Source organism: Corapipo altera, unplaced genomic scaffold (assembly GCF_003945725.1).
Source record: "Corapipo altera isolate COAL_440 unplaced genomic scaffold, ASM394572v1 44, whole genome shotgun sequence".
NCBI lineage: Eukaryota > Metazoa > Chordata > Aves > Passeriformes > Pipridae > Corapipo > Corapipo altera.
This window is the reverse complement of record NW_020884880.1, coordinates 17,055,693-17,073,773: the sequence shown is the minus strand read 5'-3', so window position 1 is coordinate 17,073,773 and position 18,081 is coordinate 17,055,693. Positions and strand designations below refer to the sequence as shown.

General features: G+C 41.3%; 1 protein-coding gene across 1 annotated transcript in view; it reads right to left on the bottom strand.

The window, feature by feature from the left end:
- Positions 1–18,081, bottom strand: part of LOC113945160 (ubiquitin-conjugating enzyme E2 E1-like) — a 46,639-nt gene that overhangs the window by 26,635 nt on the left and 1,923 nt on the right. Inside the window, 2 exon segments of the mRNA XM_027639011.1 lie at positions 14,433–14,483; positions 16,608–16,696. Coding sequence (XP_027494812.1) covers positions 14,433–14,483; positions 16,608–16,696 — 140 coding nt within the window.

Genomic DNA, 18,081 nt, shown 5'->3' with positions numbered 1-18,081 from the left:
CTAAGCTGTGCAAGCTCAAATTAAAGCAGAAAACCAGCTTAAACTAAGAAAAAGTCTACAAAAAACATCTTAGCAGATGCGACCAGCACGGAGGAGAAATTGTGAGAGAGGCTGCCCAGTGGCTGTTGGGCTGGTTTTACACACTTTTCCCACTAGGGCAAAGAATGATCAAGAGACTCATCATCTCAATGAGTACTTTTACTGGAAACAGCTTTTGTGGAAAGTCAAACCCATAATAAATATATGCATTTCATAATTTTACTCCTGAGACTGTTCTACTACATACCACAAGAGGTACAGAAAGAATCAAAAATACAGGGTAATATAAGCGTTTATTTTCTTCAGTACTACTTGTAAAGAGAAACTTGAACACATGAAAGAAATCACCTTTCCTAATCCTGTGAGTGTGCTAAAGATGCACATGGGACTGATTGCCTACAGGCACGCAAGTATTAAAAAAACAAAACAGTTAAATAGACCTCCCCACATCCAGATCAATGTCTTACTGCACGTACATTTATCTTTTTTCTTTCTTTGTTTGCTCTATGGTCACTTGGTCTACAATTGTTGAAGTTTCCTAAACAGGACTTTAACAGTTAAACCAATGTAAAGAAAACAAAACACCCAATCCTCCCATCAAAAAAACACTCCAGCACAGCATGTTCTAGCTCTTCTTATACTGAGAAACAGGATAATAAATATGAATAACGAATCAATGTGAACCTGTGCATATCATTACATTTTTTTTTAACAGTCTATATGTTTGCTTTTCATAAGCTCTCTGTGGTGGCAAAACTATAAATGTAAAAGTTAAAGACACATAGGGAAAAAAAGAAGTAGCCAATAGCAAAAATTTCAAACACACACAACCACAGTTTATTTTACAGCTGCTTTACATAACAATAAAAATGTAATATACTGTGGGCTTTTGGCAGTGTGTAGACAGGCAGCATCAAACAGCAGTAACAGAACAAGCACAAATGATCTCTTTGGAAATTAAGCAATTTTAGAAGGACCATTTAGAAGGACCATTATGTCAAACAGCTAATGGGTCCAAAGAGACAGAAAGGTCAAAAGTGAGAGTTTCTGCGTATTGACCAGAGATCTGACATATACAACTCTCTGGAAGAGAGGATAACTTCATAATCATCTTATACAGCCCTTACTATAGAATAACCTTATATAAAACCCAGTACACTAAACAAAAAGAGAAATCTTTCTTTCAGAAGCCAAAGGCAAGATGTATTCCTCCATCCAGTTGTCTCAGTATAATTAATAAATAAATAAATAAATAAGGAAGAAAAAACGTTTACCCTCTGGGTATAACCAGTTCAGAAAAAGAAAATCATTGGCTATCTATAAAACAGTAAAGTGCTCACATAGTTCAGTAAACAGTCTGGCACTTTTAAAGAAAAAATAGGTAAATCATACGTATTGCACATTAAAACTCACAACTTTTTAGTAACCTTGAACTATAGTAATATAAACAAGGACATACAAAGCCACTTATTTCTGGACACAGTTCATTCACTATCTTCAGCAAGGACTGAAATTTAGCACTTGACCTAGTGAATCATTAGGATATGACACATTATCTTTCAGGAAAGCCAATCTAAGCAAACATTACAGTTCCATTACTATTTTAATATCCAAAACCCAAGATCCTCTCCCTGAAAAGAAATCATTTGCTAAAACAGCAACTAGATGACTTTCCAGATGTGTCATTTAAACACTGACCAAAAGAATCTTTCATTTGCCTGGCATACAGCTGTCTGCTGTGTAAACACTCATACAAGCTCACTTACTGCACATGTCCAACGTCCTAATAACTCCCAAGTGAAGTTTAGATGTATCCTCTTGACTAGAAACCTTTCAAAATAATAAAATACATTTTTCCAATGACCAAAGAGTACTACATAAGGAAAGATGACAAATGCCAATTCTTATGTTAGCTTGCACTCAGGATTATCCCAACTGCTCATTTAAGTACTTTAAAAACACTTTCCTCTTTCCCTTCCTTCAAGCTCCTTTGATTCATGATCCAGATACTTCAGCAATTTAAAAAAAAAAATCTATATGCACATTCAGTAGTTTAGCTGATCATTGCTACTTCATTTGCAAGTAAATTAATAAAGCAAGAATGGTTATGTCTGCTTATTTTTTAATTCCTAATAAATATTTTCTTTCTGTCTATGGGACAACCTTGCCTCTTCAGTTCCCTGTAGGCATGGGCTGCAGACTTTGACAGATCTAATGGCTTACTGCTGAACGGTCAGTGCAGCCATCAGGAAACAGAAGGGACCAGAATGTGCTCAGCTCAGAGGGATAAGGAGGCAGAAGACACTAGCACTGTTCTTTACAAGCCTGTGATGGTTTGCAGAAAGAGGCCCAACTCCATGGGCCAGAACAGGCACACTAGCTCTCTTCTGCAGAACTCTCATCACACTGGTGACTTGGGACCCCTTGGATTGTGGTGAAGGGAAAGCCTAGAAAGGAAGCAGAGAGAGAGCTGACAATCTCTGCAAGAGACTGGTAGGTTTACTACCGGAAAGAGACTGGCAAATGCTTTTTGTCTTCTGTTATTCTCTGAATTTAAGGGTCATGTTTAACCCCACCCCATATCTTCACTCTTTTCCTAGTATGTCATAGTTCAGCCATCAGCTCTAGCTCCATCCTTTTTTTCCTCATTTGTTCTGAATCAATCAAGACTGCTGCAAATACAACAGACTTCGCTAGCTAACAGATAACTCTCCTTTCCAGATCCAAACCTCAATCAGCACTCCTTCCTTATCTCTTTTTAAGCTTTGAATTGCTAACAAATCTCATCCAGCTGTTCAGTCAGCCATGAGAGAGGTCACAGCACATCCCCATTTACCCTCAGCTCTTTACTCTGCTGCTACAGCTTATGGTTGGACCCTGCCAGTTCATCGCATCCCTGTGCAGCGTTACCACACAAAGCCTCTACTATCCAATCCCTATTTTTCAGTCTTTCTTGACAAAATTCAGTACTAGGTAATAAATATGTCCTAAATGGTTAGTTCTGTGCTACTTAGCACTGGAGTGAAACATGCACCTGAACTATCTCAGAGCTAATTTGTCTGGACTTTACATCTCCCCATAAATAAGACTCTTCTATGAAATACAAAGTAAAACCCTTCTAATGCAATGCAGAACATACAGCTTGAACAGTCCATGGGTTAGAAAATTTGCATTTTCTGTGGGAAAAACAATGTACAAGACATACCTGATACATTACAAAACCTCAAATGTAACATAATATTTACAGTCATTAAGAGTACACACACTAAATACTAAGTGCTTTAAACTGGAATGTCTCAGCACATGTAATAGCTCTGCAATTTGACTAATATTTCCCTAACAGACAGTTACAGTCCTCATAGATATTGAGGTGGAAGGTGAAGTAGGAGCACAAAGACACCAAAGAGATTAGTTGCTGGACAACTTTCTTATTTCTCTGCCACTATACAGGAATTAAAAAAAAAACCAAAACAATACTAATATACCTCAAAACACATTATCCTATTACAATGTACTAGTATCACAAAGTAACAGCTGTGATAACCCTGATGTGCATAAACCTGGAAAATAACCAAATCATATATTCAACAAAATACAATAGCTGTTGAATAAAACAACCTGCTTATTTACCTCTATCAGATAAGGAAAAAAAATGCAACATCACAACATAAGCAGAACTTTTTTTGGGAAGGGGGCTAGGGTGACACCTACAAGCCTAAAGACTAAACATACTTGATTACTAAAGAACATTTAGACATGGATGGAAATTTACATAGCACTTTGCAAACAGACAAAATTAAAGAAGTCCTTTGCCCTGAAAATTTACAATCCAAATTCAGCAACGCAAATGAATGAAGGTTAATCCTTCACAAAAAACAAAGAGAAGCAGCTGAGTGACAGCAAACAAGGGCTTGCTTTAAATGGCAAAGTATAAAAAGAAGAGATGCAAGAATGGTTCCAGAAAGGGCAGAAGTTGAACATGTTGGGTGGCTAAAAGCCATGTGAAATGGAGTAAAGAAACAAAAAAGAGCCTAAAGTTAGTGAACTGGAATGAAGGCAAATGTGGTGGGTATTCCACATAGAATTCAAAAAGACCATTTGGGATCATTTAACTCAGCACCCTCCTCCTGTCAGTAGTAAGAGCACATACTCCTCAGAATAGGTGACTGTGGACCTATAGTCCATTCCCCTTGTACTCCCTCAGCATCCACAGCCACTGGATTCGAGGTGCTAAAGGGTACATGCCTGAGTTCTCTTTGTCTGTTTATGGACCTGCTGCTCATGAATTTATTTAACCCACCTTTAATGTGCTGATACTATTTGCCTCCACACCCTCCTGCAGGAAAAGCTTCCAGTACCTATCGGGTAGAAGGACTTCATCTGTTATAAAATGATCTCTTAACAATTTTTGTGAATATCTCTATTTCCAGTATTATGGAATTTACTGAATAATAGCTCTTGCTCCTGTAGCAACTGCAAGAGAAGCATGGCAAGGTGTGCTCCTTTGGGAGACTCAGGTTCTTCAACAAATTAAATTCGCAACTTCCTATCTTTAATACTGGTCTACTTTATTGGGATTGACTAAATTGCAATTGTTTTTTGAACATTTCTACCCAATTTGCTTGCTTACTTGTTTCTCTCTCCTGTTTAGGCCCCCTTCCTCCATTTCTCCCTCTGCCTTTCTCTCCCTCTGCTCCTTTCTTGCTGTAACTCCCCCACTTTTCCTACTCCTTTCATCTCACTGATGTGCTTCTAGGAGGACAATCCATGGCTCAAGAGACACATGTGGCTCAAGCAGCAACTGAAGGAGGTCTGCAAAGATACAGCTGGGCACCTATTATATATATTCTTTAAGGTATTTTAGGTTCTACCTACTCTAAGACCGTATAAGTGCACTGACTTCACCGCTATATGAATATTTTGCTTCCCAGGTGGGGGTGTAAAGGAATCGCCACAGCAAAAACTATTGTTGCAGCTTGCATGCTTTACTATTTTAAAAATTCAGTCATGTCCAAGAAGAGTCATGCCCATGGATGGTCCCCCCATTCATTCAAGGGGAGGATGCCCTGTCTCTTCTGCTCCTTACAGAAGGCAATAAATACAAAAGCTGAACTAAATTGCTGGAGCAGAAAAACCATCAGTCTGTCTCTGCTTCCACCTTGGCTGCAATCATTTCGGCAATCAGAGCAAAAATTGCCTCAGCTGCCCTGATGGACCATCTCTCTGCTGTTTCTTACAGTCTCCGTTAATGCCCAACATAATCTTGCTGTCCATAGGAACATAACACTCTTCTGCCTTGGGTGGCTTTATGTCCTTTTCTGTTTCTCAACTACAACTCATTCATTCTCCCAGTCTTACCAATACCTGCAATCTGATTACCCCCACAAGGAGAGTGAGGGGATGGAAAAATTGGAAAGCAGCTATTCTAAAGAAAATATTAAGATTTTACTAGAGATTTTAAACCTGAGATGCAACTAAAAGACAAGCAGCAGGGCAGCTGAAGGCCTGACCCCAGTTACACTCAAAACTTAGATTTCCTAGGTCACTCTTGTCACTCCTACACATCATCTTGCCTGATTTCTTATGTCACAAGGGTGCTGTTAAAATTAAATTTAAATTAGGAAAGCATCACCACAACTTTAATGCAATGGAGAACTCAGTCAGCTTCATCATATTTTGAGACTTGGCACAGCTATTTAAAGCCTTCAGTCTTTTCCCTCTCTCACACAGTCACCCAAATATAAGTAGGCATAAATACTTTCATCAGAAGCCAAAGCCCCAAAAAATATGATAGGAGTCTCAAATTAAGAATTACCCCATCAAAAACAAAACTAGGCAACTCTTGTTGATAAACAACTTACAAGGAAGTCAAGGAGGACACCAACAATAAATACTTGCATACATCACCTAATTTAGCTTCTTTAAAAAGGTTACTAAGACATACAGAAAATAATGTGCAAATATAATACTACAATAATCAGTTTGATCAGAAACTTCTGATTAAATGACCTTTTGTGTTATACCACAGTATTGATATAGTTGCTTTAAAACGATGTTATTACAACTGTGTACATTTTAGCAATCTTTCAAAGCCATCTGAAACAGCTAAACAATGCTTTAATGAAATACATTGCACTTTCTCCACCATTTATAGGCCACTTCTCAGAGCAGCTACAGTTGTTCAGAATATAAAATAACACACCAACTTCCTAGAAGTTATCCACTTGAAAAGCGCACACATGATAAAACCACAACAGTCGTCATGTAAATTAGCACCTTAAAATGTCAGTGAAGATATTCAAACTGCATATAAAACTTTTGAGACAGTTACCCTGGCAGGTTTCCTTGAAGAACAATCACTACTGCCCTGAAACTTTGCTGTTGTCTCCAAAAAACTCTGACAAAGTTCTTAGACCATACAGAAGTACTTATCTTTTTTTAATCAATTCACCTATTGTAAAAACATGCTCTCAATTTTAGAATTAATTTTTAATGTTTAGGGTCTTTTTTACCCCTGTGTGCAACTCTCTGTATGATCCTAGGCATCAAAAGAAAAAAGAAAGACACCAATACCTCTCTCCTGATTTCTCTCAGACAGACAGACACAGGAATTAGCTCACTGACCAAAACGTATTGCTCAGATAGCCACAGAAGAAAAAGCATTAAATATTAGCAGCGCACCTGCCCCGGGAAGGGCCTCCCCTCTTAGCACAGAACATTTACTACTGCCTTTACAATTCTCAGTACCAGTTCAAGATTCTCTATGTTCCAGCAAATCCAGCAGCTCCAGAGAGAAAGATGAGAAATCAGCCATTTATACTGATACAGAGAAAGTACAAAACACATCTACTAACGTACTGTGATAACGTTACACTCACTTTTGACTCTAAAAAAATCCCTGGAGGAATTAAGTCCTAATTTCTGCATTGATTCACAGAAACACAGAGGCAAAGAAATCTAACAGGAATCTACATCATTAATCGTACAGCCTTTTAAATCCAATTACTTCATATTTTCTCTTAAACAAACGAACTGCCAAAACTTGGCCTGGACCCAGTTCTCAAAACAGCTCAATTTAATCTTACCTGATCTATATTTTCAGTTGTGAAATCATGAATCAAATTGGAGGGAGCAGAGAGAGTCAAATACCACATCTACACCAAGCTATAGTCTGCATGCCTCTCCCTCCTTTTCTCCCCCAGCTCCCATCGCACAGAGTCCAGGTCAATAAAGAACACTGCATATTGAGTACTGAAGTTATGTGTACAACTCTGCAATATATTTTCCTGGTAATGTCAATCAGCCCCTCAGACACAGAACATATGTATTAAATGCATGGTGGTAAACATTACACTTTCCACAAATGCCTTGGAAGTCTAATTGCGTGTTGCTGAAATTTGAAAACTGGTAGAAGAAACAAGAAAACCCCTCTGAATTCCAGAGTGTACAGTAATATTTTGATAGTTTTAGTTTATTTATAGTACTTGACAATACATGTTCTCTTCTTCATCTTGTAAAATAATGAAGTCAGTATTTAGACCTCTGCTGTTAAGCCTCAGAGGGAAAAATAAGTATAAATTTATTTCATTTAAATAAATTTACAGATTGGCAAGATTCTACTTATAATGACTAAATTGCACTATTAATTTAACTTAGTTTGAAGCACTTTGTTTTGTGGAGAAAGCATAGCCTTTAACTTTAAACGTGGTGTGCGAGTCTGCACAGGTGTGCAATAATCTCTTAACCTGCTCACACGAAATGGTATCCTTTTTTGTTTAGTACATTAAATACTTCTAAAAAGGTGCTCTATGGAGGTCTGGTCTTTCATGTACGACTACAGAAGAGTGCAGGCAGAGACCGCAGAAGTTTCACTATGCACAAACTCACCAATAATCTTAATCCACTGATTTACAGGTGCCTGCCAGTCTCCATTTCCAGCACAATTCCCTCCGACAGCACGACCAAAGTTAACATCGTGTCAGACAGCATGTTACCAGCTCTCAAAACCAAGCCATTCTTCATAAACCACAAAGCCCTCAGCCACTAGCAACCTGCTCTTTTTGAAATCCTCAAACACAAAACCATCCTCTACTACTTTCTCAATCTCCTAGATTAGCCAGTTCTCTGTAGATAATTTTGCCTTCATATAAAAAGGCAAGATAGATTCAACCCTTAAAGTGTAGATACTGTACATACATTTGTCTATAAAGTACTGTACACACATATAATGTATAATTCCTAAAACAAAACCAGACATAGAACCCGCTGCAATGCACGAATCCAACATAAGCAGCAGCACTGGAATACAATGGAAATGAACCAAACAAGACTGCATGACCAAGAGGAAATATTAGAATTTGTCAGGTAAAACATATGTAGTATCATAAACACAGGTGCACAGTGCCCTCCAAGGGCAGCAAAGCTGAAAGTCAAATAATAAAATTAAGTGGTATACAAGAGAGTGTGCACAGAAGGGATTTCAATCCTCTTTGTTCTTAGCCATGATACAATTTCACAGCCGCTCTCAAGATTCATCGTTCCAATGTTTGGCATGCAAGAGCACAGAATGCAGTTCATTTGGGAATTACTGAGCCAGGATGTGCCAAACAAAATCTACCACAGCATCAGCCAGCTCCTGCCACAGTATCCGAGTTGCCTGGCCATCAAAACATTTCTGATTGCTAAAATAAAAACAGAAGTAGCTTCAGAAGGGTTAATTCCTGTAATATTAACTGATCGACCCACAGCAAAGAAGCTGCCCCTGTGCAGTTTTTGTCTGAGTACGTCAGGTAGAGGACTTTGCCTGCAGGAGCATCTACTTTCACATACTTCAAATTCACCAAGTGTAGAAATGTATTATTTTTACGGTTTGCAAGCCAGACCATACACAGCTGCAGAGGATCTCTAAATTAGTTAATACACCATTTCAAAAGGAAGAGTTATTTCTCCAGGGATCGTGTGCCAAACAAAGCAAGGAGGGAATGCTGAACCACTGGTAGTTTATACGACAAAAGATATTTTTCAACTACACACAGCACTAATTATGAAGGTGCTTCCTATCCTGCATCTTGAAACTTCTCACACAAAACACTCACATTTAGAGAAACAACACGGGGGGGGAGGGCGGAGAGAAAAAAAGTTCCAAAACCACTTTTGTAAACTGACAATTTTCATTAAACGTGATCTGTATTTTTTATTTCTACAAGGAAGTAAAACCAGGCATTTGTGTCATTCTTGATCTAATAAGTTAGTCTGCATATTGAGAAAAAAGGTCATACTGAAATTAAGCTTTTTAATTACAAAATTTAAGACCAGGAAATTTATGCCAGAATATGGCTACGTTCAGGAAGGACTATTCCAAGCATGAAAGTAACAAAACCAACACTGATATTAAACAGTGACACATTATCCTTAGACAATATACTAGATTTAAAAGCAAAAGTACTTCAAGCATTATTGGAGTCGGAAGTATTGAAAAATTACATTTGCAAAAAATTACAAGCACCATAAAAAACAAACGTAAGCAAGACAAATGCCAGACTTACACAGTATGTAGATGAAATATATTAATTATAATATGAAACTATTGAGTTCAAAACTGCCTTTGACCCATACATTTTATGCAGACTTCTTCCAAGCCAACAAATTTTAATTCCACATTGCAAAGTTTTGAAAACTATTAATATTCCATACATTATAATGCAGAGCACTTCTCCCCACCATCTCTACCAAGACGTATTTATTAAGCGATGACAGTTAACTTTCACAAGACTCTCAGGGAGATCTGGTCCTTATTCTGTGAATTTACAAAAACCGGGCTGAAAGTGCCAGGAAACACAACTGTATTTTATTATTATCTAAATAATGAATTTGTGATGGCATTTTTCTCTGAAGCAATGGTAAGTCTTGCAGGCAAATGCCTCTTTCAGTAAGTGTTTGAAAATTATTTTTGTTTAAATAACAGCTGGTCTTGCCTATGTGGACTTAAATGAGCCATGTGGAGACAAACTTGTTTCAGTTTGGGTAAGAAAGATTAAAAAACATTAATTCCAGTTAATATCCATTTTGGTCCCTCTACACAGATGGGAGAAATAACATTAAATTACCGTGCTTACATACAGTCAATACCAGACACCCAATAAAGCTCAAATTCAAAGCCTTGCTCATAATGCAACTGATGCACACGGTTCCAGCAGAACAGCTCAGCTGCTAGTTAGCTTGAAACAAAGGAGATTTACATTCATTTCTCCACTTTGCCAGAGACTTCTTGTGTGACCTTGGACGACTCACTTGGTTTTTGTGTTCTGTAACTCCCCACCCTAAAAATGGGGAAAAACATTTATTTCATAACCTCAACAAGCAGATTTGCTATAAGGAGATCCTTAAATACATAGATCAAATACATGACACAAAGTGAATACAGAGTACCTAAAGCTTTAAATAACTTCTCTTAAAGCTTTGGAAACTTTATCACAGGGACAGAAAGCAAGCTTTTTCACAATACAAGTGTCTTCAACAAAGATCAGGACTGCCTACATATCAAGATGGAACCATATTCTGACATCTGTGGACAGTCACAGACACATACTTCCTTGCCTCAAAGCAAAGACATGACATACTGCTCTGTCACCAACATATACAGAAGATCAAAAGTAAAAAGTCTCTAGATACCTTCACTGAGTCCTAAAACAAGAGTTATAACTTTTTGATATAACACAAAGTAGGAGAAGAAATCACCAGGTACACTCTTAAAAGATTTAAAATACTTTAGGTCCAAACAGTCATTCTCCAATTTACATTAATCACTAACCACCTTTTGAACTTGAAAGCCACATTTAACTTTCATAACTCAGTATTAATATCAGAAGTCAAACCAACTTGCAGAAATTAAAGACCTCTAGAGCAGCAGACTACTGAAGGTGATGAAGAGGACTTAAATCCATTCAGAAGTAGCTACCACACATACATTACACTAGGACACTTACGAGGACAGCATTGCTGCCATCAGGAACCCATGATTTCATGACATGTATTAAATGTATCCTTTTAGAAAACGTCTTCAAGTCAAAAAAATCTACTTTTTGAATGCAGGCCAAACAGAGACTGTGTTTCCATGCACATATTCTGCACCTCTGCACAAGTAACTGCACTAGCCTACACAAAATCAAAATCACAGCCTGGGGAGGGAGACAGGAGGGGTAAATGGACTTTGAGAGACAAAGTAGTAAAAGAGAGACAAGTACAGGTAAGCTTTTGGGGGACATAGACAAGCTATGGAAAACCAGAAGCAAGGAAAGTACTGAGGAGAGAGGAAGTTCTGGGATAAACTTCCCCTCATATTACCCACATATGTCTAAAACCCACACAGCTGCTCAATCACAGGGTGTTGAGTGTGTTTGGGGTTTGGGTTTTTTGGTTTTTGTTTTTTAAACAGATGATCTGTGGGTTACACACAGGAAAATACAGCCACTGCAAGCTACAAAAATAAAAATGTAACATTTGGTTTTAAGCTTTTTTTTTTTTTAAATATCAAATGGTTGTCATTATTTGTAATTGCATCTTATATGTGGTATTTTATAAGAAGAAAAAAATCCCAGCTCTTACTAAAAATCATTCACAACCTAAAGCTTTGTCTTTCAATATGCAGAGCTGCTCTGGGATGTGCTAAATATCTTGAACTCTCATTTCTGCAATAAGACTGAAAGAAGAACAGCATTTTGCAATGAGGCCAAAAATTAAAGCACAGCCAGCCATGAACTGCTATCAAACACCGGGCATGGAACAGAGGGAAATACAAAGATGGTGGTGAGGTGTGTAAGAACAGATGTCCAGAAAAAAAGATTATGACATTTCCAACATAACACAGGATACAGTTTCAGATGCACATTTTCAAATGTGACTTCTGATGCTGTGGCACCCCTGAAGTTGACAACAGAACAGGTAGTACTTGGCATCGTATATAACTCCCTGAATATGTAACTTTTGAGATTAAACTTGCAGGAGAGAGTGAGATCTAAAAGGAGAGGACTGGCCTCCCCTCCAGTGACACCTGAAAAACATCTGTAGAGGCACAAAGACAGCAGAAATATGAGGGGCTGGAGGTCAGAGGAAAGGTGAGAATAAGCAAAGTCATAAAGGCAGGAAATTGAAACTAAGTTCTCAAACTATGTATTTAATACCTCCCTCACAGCATGCCAATAATGTTCATACGAAGGAAAAAACATAAAGGAAAGCAGTGCCACTGTTAGCAGGCTTCCCAAGAGCAAATTTTGGCAACTTTAAACATCACACAGCAACCAGAGCCTCTCACTTGCTTAATATCCTAACAGTCACAAACTGACTGTTTCTTTATCCACAAGAGGTGAACTTTGCCGATAACAGCGAGATGAGTTTCAGCTATCACAGCTGTGGCAATCAGCACCTGCTCACCCTTTTACAAACCCGCTGCTACAGAAGCAAACTCCCAGTGCTTGACTGCACAACTGGAGCCTTGTGAGCCATAAGCAGAGGTGCTCTCTGCCGCTCTCAGCACTGTCACACATACACACACACACAACAAACCCCTTCACTCACGTTTTCCTACCTATCAACATATTAAGGGACAGTAACAACGACATTGGTTTCATATATTATTTGCAAGAGTTGCCAGCCTTCATCCATTGGAAGGTCAGAAGGAATGCAGAATACTTGTAATTCTACTATGGGTGAAGATCAATCACCACTACTTGTACTAGGATCCAGTTTTTACCATTAGAAATATTTATAAAGGCTGAAACAACACAAACTTACTATGTGGACCCTGAAGTGCATTATCCTCAAAGGTCTATGTAATTAAAAAAGAAAAATCAAAACTCTATTTTGACAGGTGGCCTGCTAGCTCATCCTTACCAGTGAATGAATCCAATTGAAAAAAGGACAAAATAGGGTTCTAATATTATTTACACAAACCTTCAGATGAAAAGCGCAATCTAACATACCCATTCGCTATCACAACTGTTGGACAGATTTGCAAAGTTCAGACTGCAGTCCCAGCACCTTGATCATCCAGACTCACGTTATCTAGACAGCAAGGTACAGTGCCTTTCTGAGCTGTGCTTCTGTGTTTCTTTCCCATGAAAATCAGGTTACGGTGGGAGGAGGAAGGAAAAGCATGTGGACTTCATCCTGACACAGAGCTAGGACGAAGACAAGACAGACGCCTCCAGCCCAAGAACTGGAAATTCTTGTAATATTCAGATAAGTCATTACTGTCCCTAAAACAACATTGTCACAGCTGAAGATTTCCGAGCTCACTGGTTATCTTCCAAACAGCACAAAAATCTTAGTATCAGACTAGACATCACACATCACATCCAGTCCCTCCTTTCATTAATAATGATCCATGGGACTGGTACTGAAAGGGTGGCTCTGGACCTGTCAGGCTAATTCTTGTGCTAATGCCTCTCTGCAGACAAACAGTGGCAAAAAGCTTCAATAAAAAGGTTCACGTACATTTGTGGGCAGCAACTCAATACTAAAAAGACCAATTTGAACAGTTATTTATAAACATAATTTTCTCTGATTTCTGCTATTACCAACATCAAGAGGCATCAAACCCCAGCTACAGCAAGAAGATGGGAACAGAGTTGTGCTTTGGCAACTACAGCGAACACAAACCAGACCAAAAGCGTCTTTCCTCTTGAATGAACGAGCACAACCAAAGATGTTACACTACTACTGTCTCCTCTCCAAATGCAAAGAGGCTTAGGGACACCATGCAATGCCTCAAATCAACCTGCCAGATGTTTTAAAAAAATAGTACAAGTTTCTAAAAACAAGCTGCTCTATAAAGGGCAACAGAATATCCCTGCTCTCTATTTCATCAGCTAAGATGTGTGCTCCTGTGGGGCACCCACTGAGTGACGAATTCATGCTTCTCTTCCACTGTGAGCTGCTGTTCACAACAGAACACTCTGAGCTAAAAACCTCATAGCATTTTACTATTCTCTGCTTCCCTGGCAGGACTCTTATTTATATAAGATTAGTGCAGTCAGGCATTAGATTTATAAACAAAAAAAAACAAACAAGGAGAAAGTTTTCACACTCTTCTTTACAGACCAGTTTCCGAAACATACACACGCAAGCAGTGTAACTTGACTGAAATGCAATTTTTTAAAAAAAAACAAAACAACTTCCAAAACAAACAGAAAACTTATCAAAACACATACAATCTTTAGAGGTGTCCCCACCTGGAAACTATTTAATGTCATCCAAGCATTCACAAAATTACTGCAGGCCACCTAAACAGCCATTCCTCTGCTCCATCGAAAGCCTCTGAAGGCAGTTACAACACACAGGCATACTTCAGCCCCTCACCTTCCCCCACCCTCCTCAGGGAAGGACTCGACACCAACCTGCAGTTGGGAGGTGGATCTAAGGTGATGTCAGCCAATTCCTTCTGAATCCTGTGGCAATAAAAGCAAGAAGGTACAAAAGTAAGTCACTGTGTGGGATAGCAGCTAACACATAGACCTTACAGACATACTGTCACTGAGTTTGCAACAGTACATAAGACAGAGGCACTCTCAGATGAAGCCTCACACCAGTCCAAACCCACTAAGCAGGACAGGTGTCCTGCCCTCCTACAGAGGCAGGTAGAGAAGCACTCAGGCATCATGCACTGAATCCAGACAGGTGCACTGCTGCATGCTCCCATAAAGATGCCAGCCACACAGTGGAAAAGTCTGTCTGCTTTGCTCTGACAACCAGCCTATAAATGAGGGGAAACCTCTGCAAATGTGATGCACCAAGTGCTAGGAGGAAACTGCAGTCTGAAAAGGAATTTTGTCTTAGAGGATTGAGAGAAACAGTCATTGCCAAAGTGGCTCCCCCTCTCCCCCCAGCTTCTCATCACCATCCTGAGAAAAAAAAAAACATCAGCCCTGAGGGAGTCAATAACTGCGCCATTCCCAAGGACACTTAAAGGAAGGTGAATATCTATTTCTGAGGCTCCTGCACATTCCTGCCACCTTCAATTCTCCCCTCTCTTCACCCTCAAGAGCCACACATCCCCAGGTCTCCTCCCTCAGCACTCCAGATGCTCCCTTTCTCCATCGTGTTCAGCCAACACCCTGTACTCCCTGCCCAGACTATTCTGGGCTTATGCTGCTTTTGCCACAAAACGCCCAACCAGCTATCATCCCCTTCCCTGGAGTCCCATTACTGTCACTCAGGCTTCCTTTCCAGGTTTCCCCACCCAGCACTCAGTCTGCCTCCCTTCTCCTTTAAACTCAGACAGCATCTTCTGCCTCTCTTCCACTTGTCACACAAGAACCACAGCCTTTCCACATTAGGCAGTTTAAAATCTTCTTCAAAGAGTGAAGGGCACAACACGTAAACACCATTTGCCAATATCTATGTCAGTTTGCCATGGAAACCTGCTGAATGGAGTTCTGGAATAACCAAACTGCCTAAATTCTACCAAGCCACAGAGAACTTAGTTGCAACAGCAGGGCCTTTGCAAAAAACCCTAGTCACTTTTGACACCTTCTGATACAACCTCTCTGCTGCCTGGCAAAGCTGTTCAGTGAGATGGTTTATTATTCTTACTGAAGTACTGCAAGTTTGCTTGAAAACTTCCATTTGTCAGTTTAGCTCCCTGAAGCAGGATGGTGCTGAATTCAGGTGAAACGCAGAACAAATAAGAAAGGGTAACAATTTATTTAAAAAAAAACAACTGAGTAGGTCCAAGTGAAGAAAACTGATTGAAATTGCTGTTCTGGAATTACTATTCTATACAGGCATCTCTCCCTACACATTATTCTGGAATAAAAATTATTTAATTCTCAAAAAAAACCCAACCCACTCTGTGCTGTGAGCAAAGACTATTTTAAAGCAGAATGTCCACAAGTGGACTGGCTGTAGATTATTTATTCTAGTCAGCATCCAACCATACACAGAAAATTCAATGTAAGTGTTGAGCAGACAAAAATAACAGTAACATATTTGTTGGAAAAGATCTGGGGCTATACTACACCACTTGCACTGGAGTGCCCTCCCCCAATGCAAGCAATCTCAAAACTTCACAAACATTAATTAATCCCCAAATCAGTCCTGGAAAATAAAAAAGCCAGTCTAGATAATTCCAACCTACAGAGAGGGAAACTGATGTTGAAATGCAATGCCTTACTTGGGACAACATAGCTTCCAGTAGCAGAGAAAGAATTAAGGTCTATATGTCAATCCTACACCATCCCGATAACAGATGCCAATAAGGAAAAAGGAAAGACAGCAGAAATAACTGAGGGTCAGAATAACAACCCAGAGGAAGAAAAGACAGGAAAATATTTGGGATGGAACAGAGGAATAAACAGGAAGAGAGATCAGCGAGCAGTGAAGTTGGGCAGAAAGTCACTGCACTGAGACACTGAAAAATGCGAGACAATAGCAGATTCATGTGGAAAGGTTGAGCACAAGGGCTAGAGACGAGGAATGAAAGCAGCAAGGGAGTAGTGGGGGTACAGAGCAAAATAAAACGAGGAAGCAGGAAAGATGCAGTGAACCAGTGAGAAAACTGACTGCAGTCTCACCTCTTGGCACTGGTAGATAGCAGCTTAGAGTTTTTACTCATGCTGACTTTGCTTTCCTTCTTCTTAGGCGTGCTTGTCTCTTTCTCTGTCTGTTGGTTGGAGGATGAAGATGAGGAGGAGCTGGTGCTGGCCCTCGAATCGTCATCCGACATAGCGACCCCCCCACCACACACCCCAACCTGGAGAGGAGACACCATGGGGCGTGGGGAACAAACAGTGAACACAAACACACACAGAGAAAGGCTGCTGACAATCTCGCTCTGTGTTTGGGTCATGCTCCTTTTAAAGGATCCTCATGTCTCCCCTTCCTCTTCAGGCCCTACAGCCATAGCAGGAGAAGCAGTAGCCTTGCCTGCACTAGGAGCACCGAGGAGCAGGAGGAAAAGGATTTTTAAAGCTTCCTCTCAGAAAGCAAGTGCAAAATGAGAGGAGACTGGAATGAGGACGACTGCAAGGATCAGGGAAGCTCAAAGCAATTCCTTCTAATCTCCCCCAAACTGCACACACAAGAGGAGCCATCACCACCCACCACTATCCAGCCTAGGGGTGTAGAAGATAAAAATGGAACAGCTCCGGTCCCTTGGGTTCCCGGGAGGCACGTGGGGGAGGCAGGAAGGGATGGGGCTGGCGAGGTGACCATCGCCAGCTCTAAAATGGAAGTGGGGCATCACTGGCAACACAGGGAAGACCCTGGAGAATCTGTGACCTGTGATGGGGAAACCCCTGCCTGCTGGATAACCCCTGCCTGTGGGATCGAGTGTTGTAAGCGGTGGGGGGAGGGAGCAGGAAGAGGGCAAACGAAGGGGAACGGCTAAGCAGGGAGTGGGGTGCACTGATGGGACCCACCGAGGCCCACTGCACTGAGGGGCATGTGCCAGCAAAGGGGCAAGGGAACAGTGGGTCTGTGCTGGGGGGGGGACGTGGGAGGGAGGAGGGCCAGGGCCTAAGAAGGGGGAGAGCGGAGGGCCCGGGAAAGCCGGTGGCAGGGAGGGGGGCAGCGGGGTGCCAGGGGGAGACAGCACGGCTCACGAGGGCACCCCGGGGACAGGGGGCAGGAGGGCGAGCACGGCGGGCTGTCCGCGCCCGAAAGGGGCGAGAAGCCGTCGGGAGGGATGGGGGGGGCTGGCAGGGCACCCCTGGAGAGTTCGCGGGGGTTAGGGGGGGCGAAGAGGGCAGCCGCGGGCCCGGGGAGCCAGCACACGGCCGCCTCCCCCCCCCCCGGGGACACGGGCCCCCGGGGAGCTCCCCGGACCCCGCCGGGCGAGAGCCGGGGGGGCCCGGCCGAGCTGCCCCAGCCGCGGGCCCGCAGGGCCGGGGGCACAGCGATACCTGACAGCCTCGGGCGCGACCCCCCTGCCCCGCCGGCTGCCGCCCCATCGCCGGGCCGCGGCCGGCCCTGCCCCTCGCTCCTGCCCCCGGGGAGGGCAGCGGGGGGTGCCCCGTCCCCCTACCTCTCCCTTTGTGTCTGGCTGCT